This window comes from Diceros bicornis, chromosome 18 (genome assembly GCF_020826845.1).
Source record: "Diceros bicornis minor isolate mBicDic1 chromosome 18, mDicBic1.mat.cur, whole genome shotgun sequence".
Classification (NCBI taxonomy): domain Eukaryota; kingdom Metazoa; phylum Chordata; class Mammalia; order Perissodactyla; family Rhinocerotidae; genus Diceros; species Diceros bicornis.
The window spans coordinates 40,333,369-40,358,961 of record NC_080757.1 but is presented as its reverse complement, the minus strand read 5'-3'; the positions used below and the strand labels follow the sequence as shown (position 1 = coordinate 40,358,961).

Below are 25,593 nucleotides of genomic sequence, written 5' to 3'. Positions count from 1 at the left end.
CCTGCAAAATACCCGTTCCCTTTTGATGACATCTCAGTTTATCAGAAAGATGAACTAAATGTGAAAATTACAAATCTTTTAGGTGGAAAGTCATGCAAAGAAGAATAATTTATATTCTGAACAATTCGAACTTAACAGAAATAAAAAAAGGCATGAAACCATATCACAGGTGAAATGCTCATTGACCAAAAGGATGAGTAAACGTTGGACATCTGTTGAGAATGCAATTGATCCTTTATCCCTTGAGTTCTTTAAAAATAGTTTAAAACTAAGCTCAGCAATTGCAGTTGATGTACTTGAAGACAGAAAGCTGAAAGAAATGACTTGTTGTTGGCCTTCCCAGTTCTGTGATTCCTCAAACATAGGCATTTACAGGTCATTTTACTGCCTTTAAAAATTGTAAAATTCAAAGAATATGATGAAAGTGTAAAAATCCTGTAGAAAACACGTAACAAAGTGAATTCATTTTAGTTTGTCAACTAAATTTTTAATTAACTTAATTCTTCTAAAATAGAATAAACTGTATGAGCTCATTTTTCTAAAATTATTTTAGCCATCCATATGTCTACCAATATATACAGAAAGACAGTATCTAAAATAATGTTCACCATATTTTACCAATGGTTGTATGGTGGAATTAGGCAGTTTTTTAAAATCTTTTTTCTTATACTTTTATGTATTACTTGAATGTGATTACTTGAATTTTTTATGATAAGTATATATCATTTTTACCAAATAAATAAACAAATAAACACCATTTCTTTTAAATTCTAGTGGAACTCCACACATTGGAAGTTATGAGGAAAATCATTGTACAACAGTTCTAGAAGAGACTACTTCTCCCCAGTCCTCTCCAATCTCACCACCAATTTTTCCCTGCCCTGGTCCTGCTATCATACAAGAAATATTTTGCTGGAGGTTAACTCCTATAAATCCAAACTCCCACATACTGATGTAAAATGATGCATGGGCTAAATTTACAGGGCTAATAAGTCACTGCCACTCAGACACGTCTGAAATGTGCAGGGAAATAATTGATTCCATTGCAGATTATTGCGAGAGAGTTTAGAGAAATGGAGCGCAGCCTGGCTCTCACATGTCCTAGAGATGGATGATCTCATTTGTGAGGTTGGGTCCATGTGAACACGAACCAGAGCTAACCCTAAACTTGAGTCGAAACAAAAGATCAGGAACTGTCCACGTCCATCAGAACACTGCTTGCCACCACGAGTCTGAACAAGTCTCTCTGTTTCCCTCATTTACTCTATTTTTATCTTGACTCCCTTTTGTCTTTCTCTCATGTTCAGAGATGTAAGTGACCGTAGAACACTTTAAAAGGGAACTCCCTCTAAACAGCTTCAAGGCTTCCTTTAGTCTTGACTAAATTTTTCCGTCTTGCACTCAGTGAGATGAAAAGTCCAGAGGACTTCTGCAAGATTTTGTTGCCAGGACGGACAAGCAGAGCCGGTATACTTTAGGTGACTTTATTTGTAATTAGGAATGATTTTGCCTTTGGGGCTGGCTAGTTCACCCCTAGAAGAGGCTTTTTTCTACTCCGGTTTTATAGCTCACACTCCTAAAAGGGGCAGGAGGTAACGGTGTCAGAGGACCTGAGTTAAAATCCTGACTCTAAAAAGTTCATCACTGAGTTAACACACATTTATGAAATGACTATAAGAAGCCAGACTTTGGTGCCTCAAAGATGGAAGACACAATCCCTGCTTTCAAGAAGCCAGCAGTCCCAGAGGAGTGTGACAAAGACAGTATAATGTGGTGAGTGAAGGAATACGGATGGACTCAGGTCCAGGAGGGGGCTGGGCCCTGCTGGGGGCTCCCAGCTTCCACAGTGGGGCAGGGATACCATGCTGTCTGCCCTCTGGAGGATCTTGGGCTCCAGAAGAGGACTTTCCTCATAGAAAGGCCTCTCCAAGCGGTGGAAACAGCACAGACCGAGGCCGTGACACCTACAAAATTCGCATGTTGAATTACACTGCGTATGCAGATCAGCTCTGAACCATTCACCTCCTTGAGCCGCTGGTTCTTCATCTGTAAAATGGGGACAATAACCCTTGCCTGGCTACATCAAGAGTTGTTATGCGGATTAGATAAAGAACATCTAAGGGCTATGTAAACTGGGAAGTCCCATTATCACCATTATGAAAGAGCAGTGTTGCACAGGACTCCAGCAAGATTCAGCTCAATGATAACAGTGCTCTGTGGCAGAAAGAATCCTGCCCTGGCTTTGCCACTAACCCACCACCTGTCCTCTGCCATACCCCACCACCCATGGGCCTCCGTTTTCTTCATCTGTAAAGTTAATGACTTGAACTGAGGAACGCTCAAGTCCCTTCCGATGCTCTTTTATTTCTAAGTCCCCTTTAAATCTCATTGCCAGTAACCAGCACGTGGCTCCCCGCCCCCAGACTATTTCTTTGTTCATTCCTAACCTTTACCTTGGCAGACGAAGCATAAGATTCATCAAGCACGTTAGACAACCCGTGGCACATTTCCTGTTTTCCTCCGTCTGCCCTGCAGGTCACAGACGCACAGAACCCAACCTATCCAGGGCTCCGCAGGGACAGGGCTGCTGGCCACTTAACAAAGGCTGCGTTCCTCCCAGGGCTACGGGAAGGCCCAAGCACAGGCCGGGGTTGTTTGGTTTTGAGGTGTGCTGGGGATGAAAGGCACCCTGGAAATGGAAGGCTCGGTCATTCATTAACTAATTATAATTGAAGGTTTGTTCTTAAGAACAATTCCTTTGAAATTACTTTCTATCAGACAGCGACAGCCACAAAGACATCAGATACTCAGAACATTCCCAATTCCTCAGCACGAGCATTTTTTATTCCAGGATCAGAGATTCTGTTCTGATCTGGCTCTTCCCTTGTGACTGTCTCCCACCCTCACTTTAGAGCTGGGGTTTGTTTATTTGGGGTGTGTGTATGTGTGTCTGTGTGTTTAATGTCTCCTTTTTAAAAGGAAATGTATACTGCACCAAATAACCTTTTTGTAGACTTTAATCTGTCCCTTTCCAGATAAATGAACAATGGAAAAACTCCGCGGAAAGATTAGAAAGACACCTGAGACTAACACCCACCTAACGCTGTGGGCCACACCTCGGGGTTACAAATGGAAGGGAGAAGCAAACTGATACATTGATGTGGCTCTAAACAACAACAACGTTTGTGAAGGCCCAGGGGCGCTCGGGATTGACCAAGAGGAAACACATGTTGCACAACGATACAATCTTGTTGGTACAGTTGTCAGAGAAGGGAACTCCCACAGCGAAGGGCATAAAACCATCCGGGGCAGTCTGGGGCAGCTCAGTTCTGCGGAGCCAAGGAGCAGAGCAGAGCCCAGCCCTGCCCCAAACATAGATGGGACCATGAACTCCAGCCACAGCTTCAGCCAGACCCCCTCAGCCTCCCTCCATGGCACCAGAGGCAGCTGGGGCTGGCCGGGGAGCTTCCCTCGGGCTCCCAGTGTCCACGGAGGAGCGGGCGGTGTCCGCATCTCCCTCTCCTTCACCTCGCCAAGCTGCCCACCCCCTGGAGGGTCTTGGGGGTCTGGAAGAAGCAGTTCCCTCCTAGGTGGAAATGGGAAGGAGACGATGCAGAACCTCAATAACCGCCTGGCCTCCTACCTGGACAAGGTGCGTGCCCTGGAGGAGGCCAACGTGAAGCTTGAAAGTCATATCCTGAAGTGGCATCAGCAGAGAGATGCCAGTGGTAAGCAAGATTACTCCCAATATGAGGAAAACATCAGCCGCCTGCAGGAACAGGTAAGATCCTGGGTGACCCTGGAACTCGAGAGGGTGCTGCATTTCTAGGGGTCCCATGGGAGGAGAAATCAGTGCAAAAGACAATTTCCAGGACAATGGCAAAAGAGCTTAAAGTAATTGTGAACAGAAGTATTCAAGGATATTTTCTTATTATGCCTTAAATTTGGACTTGGGAAAGTCTGTTTTGTATATTTATGTTTCTGTACATAAATTATATAGAAAACCTAAAAAATGTAAGGCCACCAGCTGCTGTCCAGTATCATTTACAATCCAACCATTAAACAGTAATGATAAGGGCCGGTACTCATTTCACATGAGCAGTGCACAAGGCACAAGAGAGCATTTACTCCTCATGACATCAGTTCTGCTCCACCTCAAAATCCTAGCAATAGTGTGATTATCCACCAAAAAAAAAGCTGAGGGGCCGGCCCGGTGGCGCAAGCGGTTAAGTGCGCGCGCTCCGCTGCGGCGGCCCGGGGTTCGCTGGTTCGGATCCCGGGCGCGCACCGACGCACTGCTTGGTAAGCCATGCTGTGGCGGCGTCCCATATAAAGTGGAGGAAGATGGGCACAGATGTTAGCCCAGGGCCGTCTTCCTCAGCAAAAAAAAAAAGAGGAGGATTGGCGGATGTTAGCTCAGGGCTGATCTCCTCACAAAAAAAAAAAAAAAAAAAAAAAAAGGCTGAGTTATACTGTCTTGGAGATCACACCTAAAAGATGTCACTCCAGTAGCAGATATATCCCTGGTTATTTCCTCTTGGGGGCTTATAGAATTTCTGAGTTGTAGCTACTCACAGTTCCGAAAATGGCATATTGCTAGAAAAAAAATAAAATGAGAATAATTTTTGGAATCTTAGAGTTAGGATTGGGTTATGGAGTCTTCTTCAAAAAATAAGTAACTTTTTAACCAAACATTTAAAAAGTTAAATTTATACCTTCTGGGATGTGTCATAACATTGGCTAGAAGCAGAGGGAATCAGGCCATTTCATATTTTATTTTTTAAAGGTACATAACTTCCTTCTTATGTAAAGTGGTCCCAGAAAACTCCTTGTAAGATCATGATTTAACCCATCCTAGAAAGGGCATCACAGATTTCCAATATTTTTGCGGTATTATTTCTCAACACTCAGTCGTCCTTACGTGGATGTTGGAAGGACAAATCAAGATAATATAAATCTGTCCTCATAATGAACCCTAATTATTGAATAATCAACCTAATAACTGACTGCGTAATTACCTTAACTATATAGTACATGGTTGTCTTTACGAAAAAACAAGGTGACTCAACAAACTTCACCATTTTTTTTCATTAATAAAGTTGCTTTGGTTTTAGAATGGAGAGAATAGAAGATTTTTGCAAATGGACAGCTGAGAACATAACTTCCAAAGGAAATGTGAGATTAGACCTGGTCAAATAATTCACTAGCTGACAGCAGAGAGAAGGAGGGAAAGGGAGAAAAGGGAGGGAAACATTTATTGAGCACTTATTGTACACCAGGCATCATGTTAGGTATTTAATACACATATCAGCACTGTCCAAGAGCTTTCTGCAATGACGGAAACGTTCTATATCATCTAGTTTAATTCTCACAACAACTCTAGAAAGAAACTAAAGTTCAGAAAAGTGAAATAGCCATCCAAAGCCACCAGGAAGAGGCAGAGGTGGGATTCTAACCCTGGTCTGTTTCCAATGGCCTTATAATTTCCATACAGCACGGTGCTGACTAGCCTACCTCATACAAAAATGATACTGTTTATTAATAAAGATAATGCAATACATTTGCATTGTTAATCATACAAGCATACAATACATATTTCACACGTATTATCTCATTCTGTGAAGCAGGTATTTTTATCCCCAACTTATAGGTGAGGAGACTGAGACCAAGTGGTTGCCTAAATTCTTTGGAGCAGGATTGAGAAAAGTGAGTGGGGGCAATGACAAGGAGCCACTCTCCAGGTGGCCAGGGATTCTGGGTTCTGACATTAAATAGGAAGCTTCTTCAGTTTCAGATTCCACTCTTCTCTGGATTTCTTACTTCAGTTGTATTTTCTCCATTTATAAAGAAAACAACTCTTTGAAATGGAGGTTGTCTATCTATGCCAACCTCGCCTGCTTGCAGGTGAGAAAACAGAGGCCCAAAGAGGTCCCACAACCTCTCAGGGCTGACCCCTGCCCGGGCCTTGATGAAACGTTCTGAGTAGACACAGCACTCTCCCACCTCCAGTCTAGGGATATTAAATGTTACTCAAAAAGTCTACAAGAAATTGAGCTCAAAAATTAATCCCATCTTTTTGAAACACATCGTTGGACATAGTCATAGGGATATTAGAATCTTAGAATAGCTCACAATAGTAACATTTTGGTTTACGGTCAAAAATTCTATTTTCCTCTCCCCAGTATGAGATTACACACCCTGGAGCAACAATGCGGCACTAATATACCAACTAGTTTCTTTTAAAAGAATGAACTGAAGGCCTTGGGGAGAATCCAGGTGATTAATTAGAACATACAAGGCAAAGCCTATGCCTCATATATTGTTTCTCAGTCCACCCTCATCCATTCATTACCGTGAAGGATGTCTCAGAAATAGTCACCGTGTCATCATATGGTATCAGGAAAACCAAACAGTGGAAATAGTTTCGGTTTTTAAATGTGCTCCTATATCAAGTGCATTTCAGAACTCAGCACTCATGTACTATGAGAATGCTGGCTGGGGGAATCAGACTCTTGAGGTGGGCTTTGCAATGGATAAATTACCAATTTAACTCAGAAAAGCCAAATAACCCCACAGATGGTGTTATTGACTTTCTGATTCCGTGGGGCATCTAGTGCATGGTTTCTCTGGATGTCAGTCAACACCTCGGTGCACAACTAAGGCTAACCCCAGGGGTTCCCAGGTCTTTTTGGAGGGAGCTACTTTTCATTTCCCATGAGCATAGATAACACAAAGAATAAAGAGCCTGGAGAGAAAAGCATTGGTAAGAAAGTCCCTAAGCAGCACTGTGGAGGGGAGACAAGGAAATACCTACAGAATCCTTTTTTAGAGCAAAGGAAGTAGTCAGAGTACCATTTGGAATCCACCAAGGGAAGAAAGAAGTTGGGCAGGGGCAGCCAGCCTGGCCATCTTTCACCACGAACAGCAAAAGCTTGAGAATGCATGTCAACATATAAAACCTGCAGTTTATCCAACACAGACATTGGCTCTAATTTAAAAAGTGCTAGATTTTTAAAAAGAAAATTAAACAATTTAGACTTTTCTGAACTCAATTAATTTCAACTAATTTTTCAGAGTGTCTACAGTATGCCCAGAATATGCTAAGTATTTTACAACATTATTTTATTTAATCTCTTCTAATCGAATTCTCATAACTCTTTGATGAAGCGGCTATTATTATTGCCTTTTTATGGATGAAGAACTGAGACTCGGCAAGCACACTCAGCGGGGTGCTGGGGCAGGATCCCAGGCCCTGCTCTTTGAGTTCCAGACCCAGTGTTCTTACCACCTCTGAATCCTGCCATTGTGCATTCATGACACCAAATTCCAAGTAATCAGTGGAGCTTTGAATAGGACCAGATTTTTAAAAGGTGCCTTTGTATTGAGGTATAACTTTGTCCTAAAAACTCCTTTCTAAATAAAGGAATTGTCTGTATACACACAATGGGACTGTCACAGGATTCTCTGGTTCAACTAAGTTACAGAAGTTTGGAACTAGGACCTCTAATGTCACCTGTTTCTAGTGCAAACTACTTATTTAACAGATAATGAAATTGAAGCCCAGGGAGTGGAGTGGCTGGCCCAAGTTCATGCTGTTGGTCAGTAACAAGAAGTAAAAGGAAAATCTCCCAGCTCCTAGTTCAGCACAATGCGTGATATAAACGTAGTATTATACCTTTGACATTGAGATATCTTCCATCCAATTTTCCTAAAGACAGTGACATACATCAAAGGTGCACCATTTCTCTGATTACAACCACCTAGACCTATTTACAAATCATATATGTATACACAATTGCTCAGGTAGACACTTCCAACAACATTTTTCTTTTTAAAGTAAAAAAAAAAAGTATATAAATATCCAGTGAAAGTCTTTAACAGGAGGCTTTAACACAGAGTTTATTAAGCTGCTTCATTCAATGGGAAAGAATTATTTCAGTGAACATTTTAATAGCTACAATGGGGCATTCTCATCACAGAATACATTACAAACACATACACAACATACCTACAAGTTATGTGTAGCCAGAAAAAAGAGTCGTCTATGCTGACAAGTCATATACCAGGAGACTAGAGGGCAGAAATGCAGCTCTCCTGTATGAGTGTATCCGACTGAAATGACTCTCGGTGCGTGTTTTACAGATAGTGGGCGGTCAGCTGAACAATGCTCAGATCATTCTCCTCATCGACAACGCCAGGATGGCAGTGGACACCTTCAGCCTCAAGTAAGTTCCTTCTTGACTGTGTTGTGGGGGTTTTTTGTTTGGTGGTTTTGTCTTGTTGTGAGGGTTGCTCTTGTTTTTGTTTTGCAAAAGGGAAACATCTCACCATTACTCACATATAAAATCTTACTAAAATACAATTAAAAGGTATAACAAGAACAAATACTTGTCTTAACCCTAGTTTAAACAAACCAGATATAAAATATATTTTTTGGTGTGGGAAAATTTGAATATGAACCAAGAATTAGATGATATTGAAGAGTTATCATTAATTTTTTAGGTGTGATAATGTTATTATGCTTATTTAGAAAAACATATTTTTCTTAAAAAATGCATTCTGAAGTATTTAGGGGTGAAATGTCATAATGTCAATAATCTACTTCAAAATACAAAATAGAATATAGATAAGGCAAATATGGCAAAACGTGAATGGTTGCTAAATCTAAGTGCTGGGCATATGATGTTTATTATTTTATTCTCTCTAATTAAAAAAAATAACATTGAATCATCATCACAGAAAAACACGCATGAAATAGACATACAGAGGATGCACAGCATGTATTCAGTTGCTCCCAATAAACCTAAAAAGTAAGAGAGTCATTTCTAGACTAAGCTAAATCCTTACAAAGACCATAGCATTCTACCAACAGGTGTGCTCTTCCCTTCCTTCTAACCAAAGGTATGAAAATGAACACTCCTTCAAGAAAGACTTGGAAACTGAAGTTGAGGGTCTCCGAAAGACCTTGGATGATCTGACCATTGTCATAACAGACCTGGAACAGGAGGTTGAGGGAATGAGGAAAGAGCTCATCCTCATGAAGAAGCGCCATGAGCAGGTAGGACTCCCCACAAGCTCCTGATAACTGGCACAGTTCTCAATCTGCAAATTTCAGGTGATTCAATAGCTACACAAGAAACCACCAACTGAAGGCCAGCCCTATTGTCCTTCCACCTAAATAATCATAAAGAACCCATGTAAATATCTAATTTTTCCAACTTCAAGGTTATCTACTCAATAACAACAGCCAAAATACAATCACAATTAATGATGAATTGGCCAACAATTTTGTTAACACACAATATTTACCTAGACTTGTTTATTAATATAATACTGTAAGAATAAATGTGTGAGATTGAACCTCCTCCATTGACCCAATGTGCAGCAAATTGGGGGACAATAGAATAAAGAGAATCTGCCACTGGCCAAGGTAAATATGACTAGTGGCAAAATTAAGAATCCTAATTTCCAGAAGCATTTAACCGACTTTTAAAAAGTTACTATCCATCTAAAGTCCCTGAGACTCTAATAAAATGATAGAAAAGCAATCCCCATTTTAGGCAAACAAAATTGCTTATGAACATCAAAGAGCCTCAGTTTCTGAACAGCTGGTCAGGCAGTGATTGTTAATTAAAACTTTCCTTGGGTTTCTTGGTTTTTATATCCTATGGGTGTCAGCCCTACAGAGTCATAATGCATTGACGAGATTTTAAAAGCCTCTACACCTTTTGGCTTTGGGTTACTGAGCTGCTTCCCAAAAGCTTTGGTCTAGAATCTGAAAAGTTCAACTGCTTAAATGTGTCAATTCACCCACAAATATTTGCTGAAGAGTACTTTATACACTGTGTAAGCATAATTCTTTCTGAAACGTTTTCAACCAAGGATTAAGCCAGTAATCACAGAGGCCATTTGATACCTGTCTGATACTATCTTTATTTTATAAAAGTATAAGAGAAAAAAAAGCATACAATGTTTTGTCATCAGCAAGTAATAACTGAGAAACCAAACCAAATCAGTGAAAGAGTAGTAACCACATAAGCTGAATTTCTAAAAGATGCCTTAACTGCTGCCCATCAACACACTTTCAGCCTTCTGATTGTCACAGCTGATTCATTTTCTTTCTCCGTTATTCAACAGGAAATAGAGGAACATCATGTGCCAAACAACTTCAAGGTCAATGTGAAGGTGGATACAACCCCAGGGGAAGATCTGATTAAGGTCTTGGAGGATATGAGGCAGGAATACGAGTCTATAATAAAGAAGAAGCATCAAGATTTGGACACCTGGTATAAAGAGCAGGTAAAAGAAAGGTGCCCAGACTCCCCAAAGGTTCCATTTCCATGTGGTCCAATGCCAATGCCTCTGCCCTTTGCTTGGTCTCACAGTCAGCGGCAACGGCCCAGGAGGTGGCCAGTCCAACAGTTGTACAGAGCAGCCAAAGTGACATCCATGAACTGAAGCGTACTTTCCAGGCCCTGGAGATTGACCTGCAGGCGCAGTGCAACAGGGTGAGTCTGAGCTTGGAAAATCCTGGATGGGTACCGCCTCCTCCACAAAGCTTTCCTTGACCTCTCTTTTGGGCCCATCTCCCCAAATCCCTTGGGACATCTCTCACTTCCCACTTTCCATCCAAATTGTGATGAGAATGATAATAAGAGCTATCATTTACTGAGTATCCACGTTGTGTCAGATGGTATGCTAGGGAGTTCATTGTATTAAATGTCATCAATCCTCACATTAACCTTTCCAGGTAGGTCTTATTGTTCGGATTTTAGAGATAAGGAAACCAAATCTCCAAACAGTTAAGTAAATAGGCCCAAGGTCACAGAGCTAGTAAATCGTCAGTGGGGCGAAGCCATGTGGTGTTTTGGGGGTGGGGCAGCCCTAGACTCCCATAATCTCGACCAGGGTTCTCCCCACTTACAACCAGGCTGTCCCCCCAAACCCCAATAAAAAGAAATTCTGGTGCCAACATGAGTCGGTGGCAAATCCAGGCCTGCCTGATTCCAATAATTGTGTATGTGTCTTATCACCTAGTAAACTATAAATTCTTGAGTCTAAGTCATTTCTATAATCTTCACGGTTTTTGGTAAAATGCTTTGTGAAATATCTTAAGCATTCAAAATTCATTAAATAAAATCTATCCTTTGAGTCCTTTTGTAGCCTATCTGAATCTTCTAATCATCATCAATATCATTCCCCAGTGCTACTCCGCCCTCAGTCTTAAGGAGAAATAATTAGTTCATTTTATTGTAGGTGCACGTGATAAATTACTGCTATGTTGTAGGAATCAGTGATGGTGAACAGACATTTAAAACGTGCACTGTCACAGTGATAATAATGAGCACAGAAATAATTACAGTGTTTTATAGCTTTCAAAACATTTTAACATACAGTATTTCACAACAACCCTGTGAGGTCAATAGGGCATTTATATCCATTTTCATGCATTCTACTATCTGACACTATTCTAAGCACTGAGGATTTGACAGTAAAGGAGTTTTTGTTCTAGTGGGGATGACAGATAATAAATGCACAAATCATCAAAATACATAATATGTCAGATGGAGAAAAGTGCTACAAAGGAATGAAGCATGGGAGGAAGGTAAGGTGTGGCTGGGTGAAGAGCTGCCATTTTGAACAAGGCGGTCAGGAAAGGTTTTACTGTTAAGGTGACAGTTGAGCAAAAACCTAAAAGTGGTAAAGAGGTGCATTATGTGGTTATGGGGGGAGGGGGTCCGGGTGGAAGGAACAGCAAATGCAAAAGCTATGAGGCACACGTGTGTCCAGTGGGTTGGAGAAATAGCAGGGAAGCCAATGTGGCTGCAGTGGGTGAACAAAGAGAAGGAGAAAGGAGAGAAGGGGCGGGAAGGGGAGGAGGCAGGAAGGAAGAGGTGGAGAGGCCATGGGGTAACGACGGAGCCAGACTGTGTAGCCTTGAACCTTAGAGGGAGGTTAAGAGGAATTTTTTTTGTTTTTTTTTTGAGGGAGATCAGCCCTGAGCTAACATCCATGCCAATCCTCCTCTTTTTGCTGAGGAAGACCGGCTCTGAGCTAACATCTATTGCCAATCCTCCTCCTTTTTTTTTTCCCCAAAGCCCCAGTAGATAGTTGTGTGTCATAGCTGCACATCCTTCTAGTTGCTGTATGTGGGACACGGCCTCAGCATGGCCGGAGAGGCGGTGCGTCGGTGCGCGCCGGGGATCTGAACCCCGGGCCGCCAGTAGCAGAGCACGCGCACTTAACTGCTAAGCCACCTGGCCGGCCCAAGAGAAATTTGAAATAGCAGGTATAGATAACATTTTGAGGAATTTTGCCGTAGGTGAAAGAGATCAGAGAAACTGGATGACAGCTATAGGTAGATATAGTTTCAAGAGAGAAAAATTTTGATGTGGGAGAAATTATTCTATTTGAAAGCTGGTGGGAATAATCTAGTAGAGAGGAGAACACTGATGATGCAAGAAGGTAGGCAACTGCTGAGATGACTGGAGCACAGACAGCTCATGCCTGGTAACAGGAGAAAACGAGTATCTGGGCACAGATTCAAGCACGTGGGTGGGAGTAATGGTGGGAGCTGGTGGGAGCTGGTGGGAGTCCTCTCCTGATGGCTTTCATCTTCTCAATGATGTAGGAAGCAAGGCCATGGGCGGAGCGAAAGGATGAGGAGGAGGGAGGTTTGAAGACAGAGGAGAAGGAATGAAATAGCGCTCTGGGAGAATAAGAGAGTGACTAGACCAGGGACATGTGGTTTAATGGGCAGGCAGCATTAAGGGCCCCCTGAAAGTCAGCAGCCACGATAAAATGAGAGTATCCAGCTCAGTTATGAGTTTCTCTTTAAGATTCAAATTGGGTGCTCCAGGAAAGCAAGTGGCAAATCCAAACAGAACGGGAACTTGAACTCGCTTCTCTGTCTCCTAGCCCAGCAACTGCATTTTGCAGCTTTTAGAATTTCCTCAAAAATGACAATTTGTTACCATGGCCATAATCAAAAAAGCATTGCTTGAGACTTGGGTTGCCAGATTAACCAAATTAAAATATAGAACACCTAGTTAAATTTGAATTTCAGATAAACAACAAAGTTTTTTTGGTATAAGTATGTGTCATGCGATACTGGGGCAATATTTGTACTAAAAAAATCACTCGTTCATCTGAAACTCAAGTTTAACTAAGTGCCCTCTATTTTATCTGGCATCCCTCCTCGAGATCCTTCTGTGAAGATACAAAGAGACAGCCATCCCAGTTGCTGTTTCCCTCTAGGAGTTTTCAATCTGGCCAGAGACAGAATGTAAGCACAAAGAGGGAAGGAACAGATCAGGGCAAGGCGGCATGTGCCCAACCCCAACCGAGTAGCGTAAACAATAAACACTCCAGGAGCGCAGCGAAGTTGCCAAGAGCTCCCCGACACGAAGTTTTTATCCCCGGAAAATGGGCTTCCTCAGTCCTCACACTGCTCAACTCCTCACTGCCCCAGCCCCAAACCCGTAAGTCGGCCTGCTTCTCATCTTTGCATCCCCAGCAGCCGCCAAGACATCTAGCAGAGTGGTCAGTGTATTCTAACTACTCAACAAGCACGTGCTATGGAATCAATCAAGCCACCAGTCAATTAAGGGAAAAAATATCACTTCCTCTTTCAGAAATCTGCTTTAGAAAACATGTTATCGGAGACCCAGTCTCGGTACTCCTGCCAGCTCCAGGACATGCAACAGATCATCTCCCACTATGAGGAGGAATTGAAGCAGCTACGCCATGACCTGGAGCATCAGAACAACGAGTACAAGGTCCTCCTGGGCATCAAAACCCACCTAGAGAAGGAAATCGCCACCTACCGCCAGCTCCTGGAGGGAGAGAGTGAAGGGTAAGGCAGAGGCTGGCAGGGGAGAGGAGGACACGTAGGGCACCCAGCTTGTGTGTGTGTTCGTGTACCTTAGGGCACTACTGGTGATCGTCACTCTAGAGAAAGAAAGGTTTACGCTAAATTTCTCCTGAAGATACTTAGCTCAGGTTCTATTTCATTAAGCAGCAAGTGTGAATTAATCAGCTCTTACTCCCAGGACAGAGATTTGAGGTCAACAGTGAAAATTGATATTTAAAATCTCTAGAAAGAAACAACTAAGAAGGTTTGGCTGTAGTGTTTCCCAGTGGGAATGCACACAATTTGGGCTCCACAAAAAAGGAAGGTTTGGTAAATATTTTAGCCCAAGAGCAGGAAAAGATTCAGAGAGATTGAGACGTCTAGATTTTCAATCTGGTATTTCTGACCATCTTGGCAAACGACAATGGCTGTCCACAAAAAGGGCACATACATTCTACGACCCAAGACAAAGGTTTAGAAGATCTTTAAAAATACATAAATAAAATGTTATCGGACCAAACTTTGAACAGGCTGAACAGCCCAGGGGTTCCAGGCTTCAGACCCAGACCCTGAAATGGATCCTGGTGGAGGCAAAGCCTGCAGCCAGCTGAAAGGATAGAGGTGGTTTGGTAGACTTTCCCTGACCCCAGAGTCGGTAGGAAGCATTATTAACCAGCTTCTGGATCCAGGAGGGTTCTCCCATGACCTCCTGACCTTGAGACTACACAGCTCAGACAATTATCCTCATTAAAGATCCACAAATTTACAAGCAGGCAAAGAAAGTTAGTTCATCTTGAGAAGTTTTTATGATTGTTGCTAATACTAAAACGAGCTTTAACCTTTATCCCTTTCATAGGACAATGGAGGAATCTAAGTCAAGTGTGAAAGGTAAAAAAATTTCTTTAATTGTTTAAATCTACTTTTTACAAATGAAATCAGCACGTTTATCCATTCTGTAGTATTCGTAATCCTTAGTGTACTCCCAAATTCAATTTTTATTTCACTCCCAGACTGTGTTCAATTTTTATTTCACTCCCAAACGGCCAGGAATTTTGAATTAACAAATTAGATAACACGGAACAAAGCGAGCTCTCAATATTGTCCTCAACAATATATCTGAAAGCTCTTTGCAAGCAGTGAAGTGAATGAAAATAATCATTAATATTATTCTATCTGTATTAAGTAATGGAGTCTGTTTACTAAACTCCTAGAAAATTAAAAGGAAATGATTTCGCTAATCTCCCAAACTATATTCTGTTGTACACTAGTGTTCCATGAGATTTGAAACGTGTATTTTTGTGCTCTATGGCCAGATATGGTTGGGAATACTATGTGCCATTATCCTCTTCCTGAAGAGTCATGTCGTGTGTCAGTAACTTCAAGATGGAACAAGTACTGCTGTGGGGGAGAAAGGAACATTTTACTTTGTGTAACCCAGTGCTCCCAAATATCTTTGATCTGGGAACTCTATTTTCTCAGATTACCTTTAACATCTCACAGAAAAGTTCCAAGAAACCACAGTCTGGGACAAGTGGTACTTTCTGTTAATTTGCAAGTGGTAAAAATGTTCTAAGGCATTAGAGATTCAGAGAATCAGAGTTTGAGAAACCATCACAGAACAGCTGATCTAACTGCTAACCCCTGCAAGAGCCCGACAGATGAACCTTCAGCCTCTCCTCACCCACGGCCAGGGATGGGGAACACATTACTTGGTGGGGTGGCCCAATCTGCTGTTGAAGAGGTTTGATTTTAACAAAGTTCTCCCTGTATGTGTATTAATGGTTTCAATTCTTCCCTCTGGTCTAGAATCAGTTTACTAATATGTCAACAAAGCATTATTCAAATAAATCATATCTTTGAAAACAGTGACCATGATAAACATCCCTGGCTTCTCACCCATTCCTCATAAGCATGCTTTATAGATCTTCAAATGAGGTGCCCAGAATGGCATTAGTGCTCTGTAAGCTCACAGAATCTGTGACACAAGTGCTACAAAGCCCACATGAGCAGAAAGGACTCCTTGAGTGCTTGTGGTTAGAGAATAGATTCTGCTTCAGGCATATCTAGGATGAAGGTCTTGACCCCTAGAAGGTGACGCTGTTCAGGCACCCTCATTTCCTGGAGGGTGGGAGGAAAAACCTTCCTTGGTGAGATCTCTTTTCATTCCCGCAGAGCCCGCCATATTGCTTAGTGATCATTTTGGAAGGCACAGAGAGCCTCAGGTGCTGAGTGCAGGGAGCTGAAAATGAGTACAGTTCAGATGGTGGGAGGAGCATGGCAGTGACCTCTTCGTTGCTCTTTCCCTCAGCGTCTGCAGCTCCAAAGATCAAGGCCATCACCCAGGAGAGCATCAACGGAAGAGTAATTCTTTCGCAAGTGAATGAGATCCAAAAGTATTCATGAAACCAATAAAAGTTTTTGCCTGTTGTAAAAACTATTTTTCCCCAATGGAAAGTCCTTGCCCAGACACAAATGAGTGAGTCCTAAGAGGTATTCCCGGAGGTATCAAACTCAAACTTTTATTTTTTTCTCTGTAACAATCTCATCAGATGTTCCATAATGATCTTGATATACTGCCGCACTTTTTGAATCAAAGTAGGAGTTGATGAGCTTAAAGCTCTACTTCCCTACTGCACTCTTCAGATTCCCATCACCGTGTATCTGTTTTGTAGCCAATAAAACTCTACACCACCTGCATCATGTCTTTTTTTATATTATAAGGAAAGATAAGACCCCAAGGTCTCATTCTAGTGAGGGATTCTCAGAACATTGTCCATGAAAGATCCAGATGCACCTTAATGCTTTGAACATGCCCACAGCAGCCAAACACCGGGCAGCACTGTTACCCTGCAGCCATGCAACCGAGGACGAGATGTGGCTCATGAGGCTCTCCAGACTTCTGCCAGCAGGAAGGGGGGAAAATAGAGACAGGGAGGCCTACAAAGCCTCCCTGAGAATGTGAGATGACCAGAAATTATTCTATCTCACGTGAAAATAAATAAATAAATAACCAACTTTAAGGGCCTAAAAAGGAGTTAAAGCTAGAAAAGGAAAATCAGGAAAAAAAAAAAATCCTCATTACAGATAGATACTAAGACCCTGAAAGGGGAAGTGACTTGTCCAAGATCTGAAGTGCAAATATTAGGATCCAGAGTATTATGTTAAGGTGTAGTAGGGGCTAAAGCACAGAGACTACACACTTCTGTGCTCTGAAGAAGATGCTGTTTTCTCAAATTGTAGCAGTGTGAGGCATTGTTCCAAGGCTCGTACAGAGGAGCAGTGCCAGAGAAAAGGAAGATAGAAATCATATCCACTAGGACATCATCAGAAGGTTGGATGTAAAAGTATAGGATATTAATAATTTAAGGGACCATAGGCACAGGCTACTCAAACTCTCCCATTTTACAGACAAATAAACTGAAGCCCAGAGCAATACAGGCATTTACCCTCTCACTCACTGGATTCTTGAGGCTGGATTTAGATCCGGCTCTCTTGGCTCCATTAACAGTTGTTAAACTAAAAGTGGTGTGATTTAGTTCCATTGTCATCTGACACATTGGCAATGCACTGGATATTTTTTGGCTCTGCGTTTTAATGCTCTCTTGGAAAGGACTGCTTTTGATATTTTCTGAATGGGGCATCTGTTAAAACCGGATTAGTCTTCCCTTGAAGGCAATAATTGGTGTTTCTGATTCTTAATGCCCAAAGAATAGAAAACTAACCCTTAACAATATGAAATTAGGCAAAAGGAACCCAAGATAATATCATCATTGCAAAAATGTGTTATTGGTTTAATTAAAACACATTAATTCTCTGGGGTAAAATTATAAATTTATCTTTACTGTGTGATTACTTCAAAGAATCTCAGAAATAACCAATATACTAACATCTTCAATGAGTTTTCTTTGTGCAATATTTATCTGTGGGAACTTCCGATGTTTTGAGGGGTGAAAATGGATCCATATTAGACTTCAATATTTCTCTTTTTGTATTTCATTTTACTATGGGAACTTCTTTATGTAATAGGGTACTATAGTCTCAAAGCAGACCTAAAAATGAAATTGTTCTCTATTTTATCACAATTCAATCTGCTATTTTAGACATTATTATTTCTTTCTTGAAATCTAGAAATTATGCATAAATTTATACATATTTTCTCAAGGTGAAGTTTGAGCATTGCTAGCAAAATCTTTTGAAGAAAATTCAAAAAGAATGTGAAAAGCTGAAGGGAAAGTTATAATACTAGACCCAGAAAATAATCACTAACATTCCATTTACCATCATAGTTTATATATGATTTTGTAATAGTAAATCGTAACATATGGATAATTTTTTATTCAAGGAGCTAAAACATCCTTAGGGTCTTACTAATTTTCACTGTATCAATCACGGTGACCAACTCATCCCAGTTTGCCCAGGAAACCCCTCAGTCCCAGGCAAGCCAGGGTGTTTGGTCACTCTATCAATAAAGAATTGCTCTTGTCTTAGTCCATTCAGGCTGCTGTGACAGAATACCACAGACTGGGTGGCTGATAAACAACAGAAACTTATTTCTCACGGTGCTGGAGACTGGGAAGCCCAAGATGAAGACACCAGCACAGTAGCGTTCTGGTGAAGGCCCACTTCCTGGCTCACAGCCTGTGTCCTCGCATGAGGCATGACAGAAGGGGCTTGGGAGCTCTGTGGGGTCTCTTTCACAAGAGCACTAATCCCATTCATGAGGGCTCCACCCAAATGACTAAGCACCTCCCACAGGCCTCACCTCCTAAAGCCATCACCTTTGGGGGTTAGGATTTCAACATATGAATTTTTCAGATCCGTAGCATCTCTATTTCACTAAGGAGAGACGAGTAGAGAGAAATTAAACCATTTGCCTGAATAAAGAGACAACTGTATGAGCTTAGGCTCTAGGCAACATAGAATAACCTCTCTCCCACATCTAAATCAAAAATCTTTCAAAATACCCCTTCTAAATCAATTAGTGCCTATAGGCTCAGATGAATTACCAACCAAAGTTTTCATTTGTATTCGGTTTTGACCAACACACACCCAACCCACATAAAGGAGTGGGTAATAAATTCTATTGTTTTCATTACAGAAACACTTTGAGTAAATAGCACTTATTCCATTACTCAAAACCCAATTAAACAAATAGTTGGCTAATCCAGAGAGGTATAAAGTATTACTCAAATTTAATATTTATGTCAACATATTTTCCAACAGTATCATAACATAGTTGACTGGATAGATCCATTTACTATGTTTAAATCCAATCAAACACATGCCTTTACTAAATGTTCATTTTTCCGTTAATGTTTTTACACACCCACCCTATTAACGATGTGTGAAATTGGGAAGTAAACTTCTTAAAAATTCATTATTAAAGAATGTAGCAATTGTACGTTGGGGGTAGAGGTCATAAAGCTGAGACGGGAGCAAGGACTCGAATTATGGTAGGAAAAGGTAAGAAAGAGAGATTCCAGAAAGTTCCTTTAGCACGGGGGTTCTCAAACTTGGTTGCCCCTCAGGGTCACCTGGGGAGATTTAAAAATTCTAACGCTCAGGCCGCATTACAGATCAACTAAATCAAGGATTTTGAAGGTTGGGGCCCTGTCATCACTATATTTTAAGATTCCCAAGTAGTTACAACGTACAGCCAAGTTTGAGAACCTACTGCTTTAGTACTTCAGGTGAGTGCTTTTGCATTTGTTTGTATGCCCCCCATATTATTAATTTTTTAATACCCCCATAAGAGTTACTGATGACTAATAGAAAAATAAGGACCTCCTTCATGTCACTCCCAAATGTTTGTGAATAGAGTTTCATTTTACAGAATTGTAGAGAACTGCTTCCAGAAAGGACAGCTGAATAAAAACTAAGTAAGATAAATACTAAAAAGTATTTCACAAAAGTCTGCAAACTTACTTCCACCTAAGTCTAGTAAAATCTCTTTCAGGTGCTTAATCAAATATTTTCCAGAAGTGTTAGGCTCCTGTAATGAGTTTCTATGATGAAAATTTGCCATATTATTTTAGCCTCTTCATTTCCTTTACCTTTTAGATCTTTTTCACAGCAAAGTAAAATAGTAACATATGCAGATACGAGTCTCCTAGGGAAAACAGCTTTAAGCCAAGTGACTAAAAAATTTAATTGTGGAAACAACTAAGTAAATTTTTCCTTAAACAAGTATCAGAGTATTTTAGTATTTCCCAAATGCACATTTTATATTCCTCTAATAGTTAATCAGGCATCACATGTTAAGTTCAAATAAAAAAATATTAGCATTAGAAGAAAACATAGCAATCAACTTATTGAACCCTCTTGTTTAAGAGATGAGGAAGCTAAAGGCTAGAAACGTGAGCCAAGCCCTCCTGGGGTTCAGATCTCATACCCACTTACATGTAGCATCTCTGACACATGGAAACATCAGAACTGAAGAAAGAATCACATAATTTTTAAAATTCATAGCAAATTAAAAATAACAATTCTAAATGTATGAACTATTGAAAAGCCAAAATAATTAATGTATGAGCTCTTAAGCTGGAACCAATTTGTAAAAATGCCAATAATTGCCAGAAAAACGTAAGCCTGAGACAGGTACTAGCGGTTGAATATTTTTGTTTTTTTACAGATGGTTTTAAATAAATTACTTAACACAGACTATATGTAGCATGGAGATTTTAAAAAGTTTACACTGTGTCAAATAACATAACATACTATTTCTTTGGGATAAAAATAACATAAATCCAAAAATACATTTTATGGACATTAAGCAATATTGTACCATAGTACATATACACCTGTCTAACCTTTCACAATAACAAATGGATACTAGATAATAGTATTATTTTCTGAGTATGCAGTAGATATTGGTGGCCCCAATGAATCCCTACCACCATGACCCATGTCTTTCTGTAGTCTCTCTCACATTTCCTCTGGGCCTGGCCATGTGACTTGATTGGGCCAATGAAACATCAGCATGACACAAATTGGGGTTTAATAAAGGCTTACACATTGGGTCTTATCCTCCTGGAGTTCTCCCTCTAGGAAGCCAGCCACCACGTAAGAAGTTCATTTACCCTGAGACTACCGTGCTATGAGGACATCTAGCTAGCCTCATGGAGAGACCACATGAAGGAAAACTCAGGCACCCTGCCAACAGCCATAACTGAAGCTCCAGACATATGACTCTGGTCAAGCCATTCCGGATAGTTCCCTGCCATTCAAGCCAAGCCAGCTGAGGCCCCAGACATCATGGAGTGGAGATAAGCCATCCCCAGTATTCTGAATCTGAAATTCTGACCCACAGAATTATGAACAAATAAAATTGTTGTTGTTTAAGCCAGTAAGTTTTGGGGTATTTTTTCATGTGGTGATGGATAAGCAAAACAGGGTATTTAAAATAGAAGCGTCTATTACTGGCTCAGTGGCAATAACTGATTTAAGGCTAGTCCATTAGAATCTCACCAAACCTTGACCAGAATTTTAGTCATTTTAACACTGAAATGGATCTCTACAGAAGTCCTGGTCCAATAACCACAGATGAGGCACCAAAGCTTCCAAAGGAAAAGCCCTCTTCCCTCTTCAGAGACGGCAGAGAGTAAAGCCACTGCCCACATATGTTCACAGCTCCTCACAAATGGGGAGCAAGCAATGTAACTCCAACCCAGAGGGGAAAACCATCTCCTGCTCTTCACTAGAGTATGCTGGGATGCCCAGGTAAATTCTTCCTACCTTTGAGTTTCAATTCCTTTTGACTCTGTCCTTAAGTTCCTCATTCCAGTGACATTAACAACTTCTGCATAAACATTTATGGTTACAATAAGTATCACACAGATCAAGAGTTTCACTGAAAGGTGATCAGTTTTCAACACAGGTAAGCAATGTTCTCCTTCACCAAGGAACTATAAGGCCTTTACAATGATGGCCTCTAAGATGGTCATGATTATCAGGTAGCTCTTAGTTATAATGTTTATGTTTTTAAGTCATTAAGACCCTTGAATATATTGTCCATTCATTCTAGACATGTTTCTTCACAATGCCATACATTAAATGCTATACTCTTATATGGCCTTTAATCAATAAATACTTTTAAGATTTTTGGTGTTTATATATATCCCCTGAAGTGTCTTGTTGGATATTTGTGTATCACAACAATGTTGGTTTCTCCGACTTACTACATGCCTGAGATCATTCTCATATGTGTGACTCACTCCCCGTCTCATTTATTCTATTTCAACATCCGCATGTCACCATCTTTCTGAAGAGAATTAGAGCGTTTCTAAAATATATTTGCAGCGAAGTCATGCAAAAAGGAAAAGGAGACAGTGTCTCTGACATCCTTCACGATCTGATGACCTATCCATACTTAGGAGTTTTACTGAAGACCTCTGTGCATGCGTATGTGTGTGTGTTAGTCATACCAGTACACAGACTGTCCTACTCACCAAAACTTCTCTTTGAAATTTAAATTAGAAGCCATCTAATAAAATTATGAGTCATCTAATAAAAACTACAAGTCAATGTATGCTGATTTTTAAAATATGCATACACCTCGTAACACTTATGCACGTGACATACATACACACACATACTAGAAGAAACTTTAACAACAGCTATTCCTGACTGAGCTTTGCATTCATAATCTCATCTAACACTTGTCACAACCCTTCAAGGCATTATTATCCTCATTTTACCGTTGAGGAAACTGGGGCTCAAATGGAGTGAATTAATTGACCTGTGGTCATATAGCTAAAAATGGTGGATCCACAATTTGTGCCCAATCTACTTGCTCTTTCTACTGTGTAACAAAAGTCAAAAATGGTTGCTAAAGAGTTATGTAAAATCTAAATACAGGCAACACATTCTGATGAACTCTTGCTGGTGTTTTTTATCTAAGGTGAGAGTCCAGAGATAAGAAATCTGAATGTACAAGGACTTAGAATAATACATAAGAGTCAGACATATACACGCAGGACTAGGGAGGGACAGACTTTTACCTCTAAGAGCTACCTTCCCATTACCCAAACCTCAAAGCATTCAATCCTCTGTGCACAGAGGTGTTCTCTTAACTTGCCACTCCCTTAGCCTAAAACTCTACCAGTCAACACCAGGGAAGAGCTTAGCAAGTTCCAAAACCAGAGGACCTCACCCCTGAGTCTGTCCAGTTAGACCTCACACTCCCCCCTAGTTTCTATCAAAATTACCTCTCCCCATGCACTCAGAGAACAAGAAAGGAGGAGAAGATGGTAATGGATAGTGATGATGGATGGGCCACAGTTACACAAAATATGTTCAAGAGTCATCAGTTGAAAATATTTTATCCAGAGTTTCAACACAAAAACATATTATGAAGATTTCCATTTATCATTTCCAACATACTACTACTAGGAAGCAGTAATTTGGGGTCAATATCTAATATATATATATTATAATATATAATATACATATACTAGTGCTTCTCAAATTTTAATGTGCATACATATAACTTGGGGATTTTGTTAAAAACACAGATACTGGGTTTCTAGTAGGTCTGGGGTGGGGGCCCAAGATTCTGCATTTCTAACAAGCTCCCAGATGTTGCTGAGGCTGCTGATCCATGGACCACACTTCGAGTAGCAGGATTATAGATGAGTTCAATCCATCAGCCATTTAATATATCCCCTACACTAAATGTCTTATCTATAAGGCAGTCTCAATAGATTTAATACAGATTGAACTGGATGAAAAATACAGCAGGAAATGTGACATCCTTAGAATCCCATTAGCACTATCTTGCTCAAAGCAAGTGAAGCAAGAGCGCTGATTAAGTAAGGCATTGAAAGAAAGTGTTTCTTGGTTCTGGTCAAAAGTGGAAAACGGAATGAAGCCTGGAAATTAAGGAAATCAGTCACCCTGTCCCAAATCATTCATTCCTGCCTCAATGCATTACATTAGTACAAGCCATGAAAAGTTCACCACTAATCAGACTCATTGGAAAGGATGAAAAATGCCCGTCCAATGTTGTCTATTATGTTAGCTAACACAGCACTAGAGTGTATGCCACTATTTACATACGAGTATTCACTTATAAAATTCTTCCTAAATTCTCTTCAAGGACCGTTTCTGTACTCAGTGAGCCAAACAATGGCTGAAGTTTTAAGGAAAATAACAATAACTCTGTGAAATTATATCCTATTCCACACTAAACTAAACCAGCTTGGACTGATTGCTTTCACTATTGTTACTGATGTTATCATTCTTTGTTTTCAAGAAATTCACATATGAGTTGGAATTAAGAATCCATGATGAAGTATTTATTAAGCTCCTAACATATGCCTACTATGAAGCCAGTCTCCATTAGGAAGACAAAGTGAGGAAGTTTGTGAAGTCAGAACTTCAGAGAAGGAAATTAAAATACACAAAACAGTCCCTTTGCCCAACTGCAGTTCCTGCCACCCATAATCATGGTAAGTAGTCATAATAATTATTATCTTTGGTGGTATTATGATAAGGAAATTGATTTGAGCCAAGAGACAAAAAAGAAGCATGTCTCTTCCGTAAAGTTCTTTCCCCCCTCTTAAAATTTTCTCCCACACTCAACAAAAACTTCATAAAGCCATCCGTGACGCTTTTGCCCAGTTCCACCAAGTCAGCCTCTATGACTGGCCTCACACCCTTCCCAAGCATCCAGGCATTACCACATGGCCTCCCCTAGTGAGGCCGCAGCTTGTTTTTCCAGAGGGCGGCAGTCATTACCTGAATGGCCGGTTTGCGGTTTGTGATGCAAGCTGCCTTAATGTGGGGCTTTGTAGACATCACGCCTGGGCTGTCATTAGTGTCCTCTGAAAATAATAATCAGCTGGCTGACCAAAAAAGGGCATTCCAAGAAAACTCACTCATTCAAGTGTTTGGGGAAGCCATGGAAAATCTAAATTTATTTACCTTTTAGTTATTCAAAGAAAGGTCTAACATACACACAAGGATAAGTCATCTACTAGAAGTTGATGAACTACACTTCTCACTCTGTCCCTTCTTCCCTCTACAGTGTTAAGTGGTTGGAAGGTTCTGGAAGAGATCTCTCTACAGAAGACAAAGAATCATCTGTCTTCCTCCTCTGCCCCTACCTCTGGTGTGAATGCACCTAAAGCCGATATGGCCCAAGGGAGAAGATGACAGCGCTCGTCTTCTCCCTTCCACCCCACTCACACTGTCCCTCAGCCAACCAGAGGTCAGTGTGACCAGAACCTGGCTCTGTGTCAGACCACACGGGGGCTGCCTTGGAATAGCAGGTGTCCAGAGTCAGTTCCCTCCCCCACCACAGGAAGCAGAAGGAAGAAACAGGCCTCAGACCCCCACCCAGGGACAAGCACAGGCCTGCTACCTATGTCTAGAGCAGGCAAAGGGTTAAAACCAGAGCCTCCAGAGAGGCGCCTATGGAGTCTTCAGACAGCTGGCAGAAGGAGGCTGGGAGCCTGCCCCTCTGGGCAAGACGGAGACCCATCTAGGGGTCGAGACAGTGGGTGAGAGGGACCCACAGACACCCGAAGTGGGGGAACAATGGAGGGTGGAGCCCGGGGCTGGGAGTTCAGGGCTTTGATACACTAATATGCTTTTCCAGTATCTTCCTGGTAGTTCTTGGAATCGGATCTGCCCCACCAGGAGCATATAAGGGGGAGAACTCAGAGCCGACTCCCATCCTCCTTTAGAAGTGAAACTGTCTGCGTGGTCTCGGCTACACTTAAGGATCCGAATGAGGTCTG

General features: G+C 41.1%; 1 protein-coding gene across 1 annotated transcript; it reads left to right on the top strand.

The window, feature by feature from the left end:
* The first annotated feature begins 3,385 nt into the window (after positions 1-3,385).
* Positions 3,386-16,272, top strand: LOC131416724 (keratin, type I cytoskeletal 23-like). Its single transcript, XM_058559383.1, has 8 exons — positions 3,386-3,781; positions 8,143-8,225; positions 8,902-9,058; positions 10,138-10,299; positions 10,386-10,508; positions 13,635-13,855; positions 14,709-14,740; positions 16,161-16,272. The coding sequence occupies exons 1-8, from the start codon at positions 3,386-3,388 to the stop codon at positions 16,253-16,255; spliced, it is 1,269 nt and encodes a 422-aa protein (XP_058415366.1). The 3' UTR covers positions 16,256-16,272.
* The last annotated feature ends 9,321 nt before the right edge of the window (positions 16,273-25,593 follow it).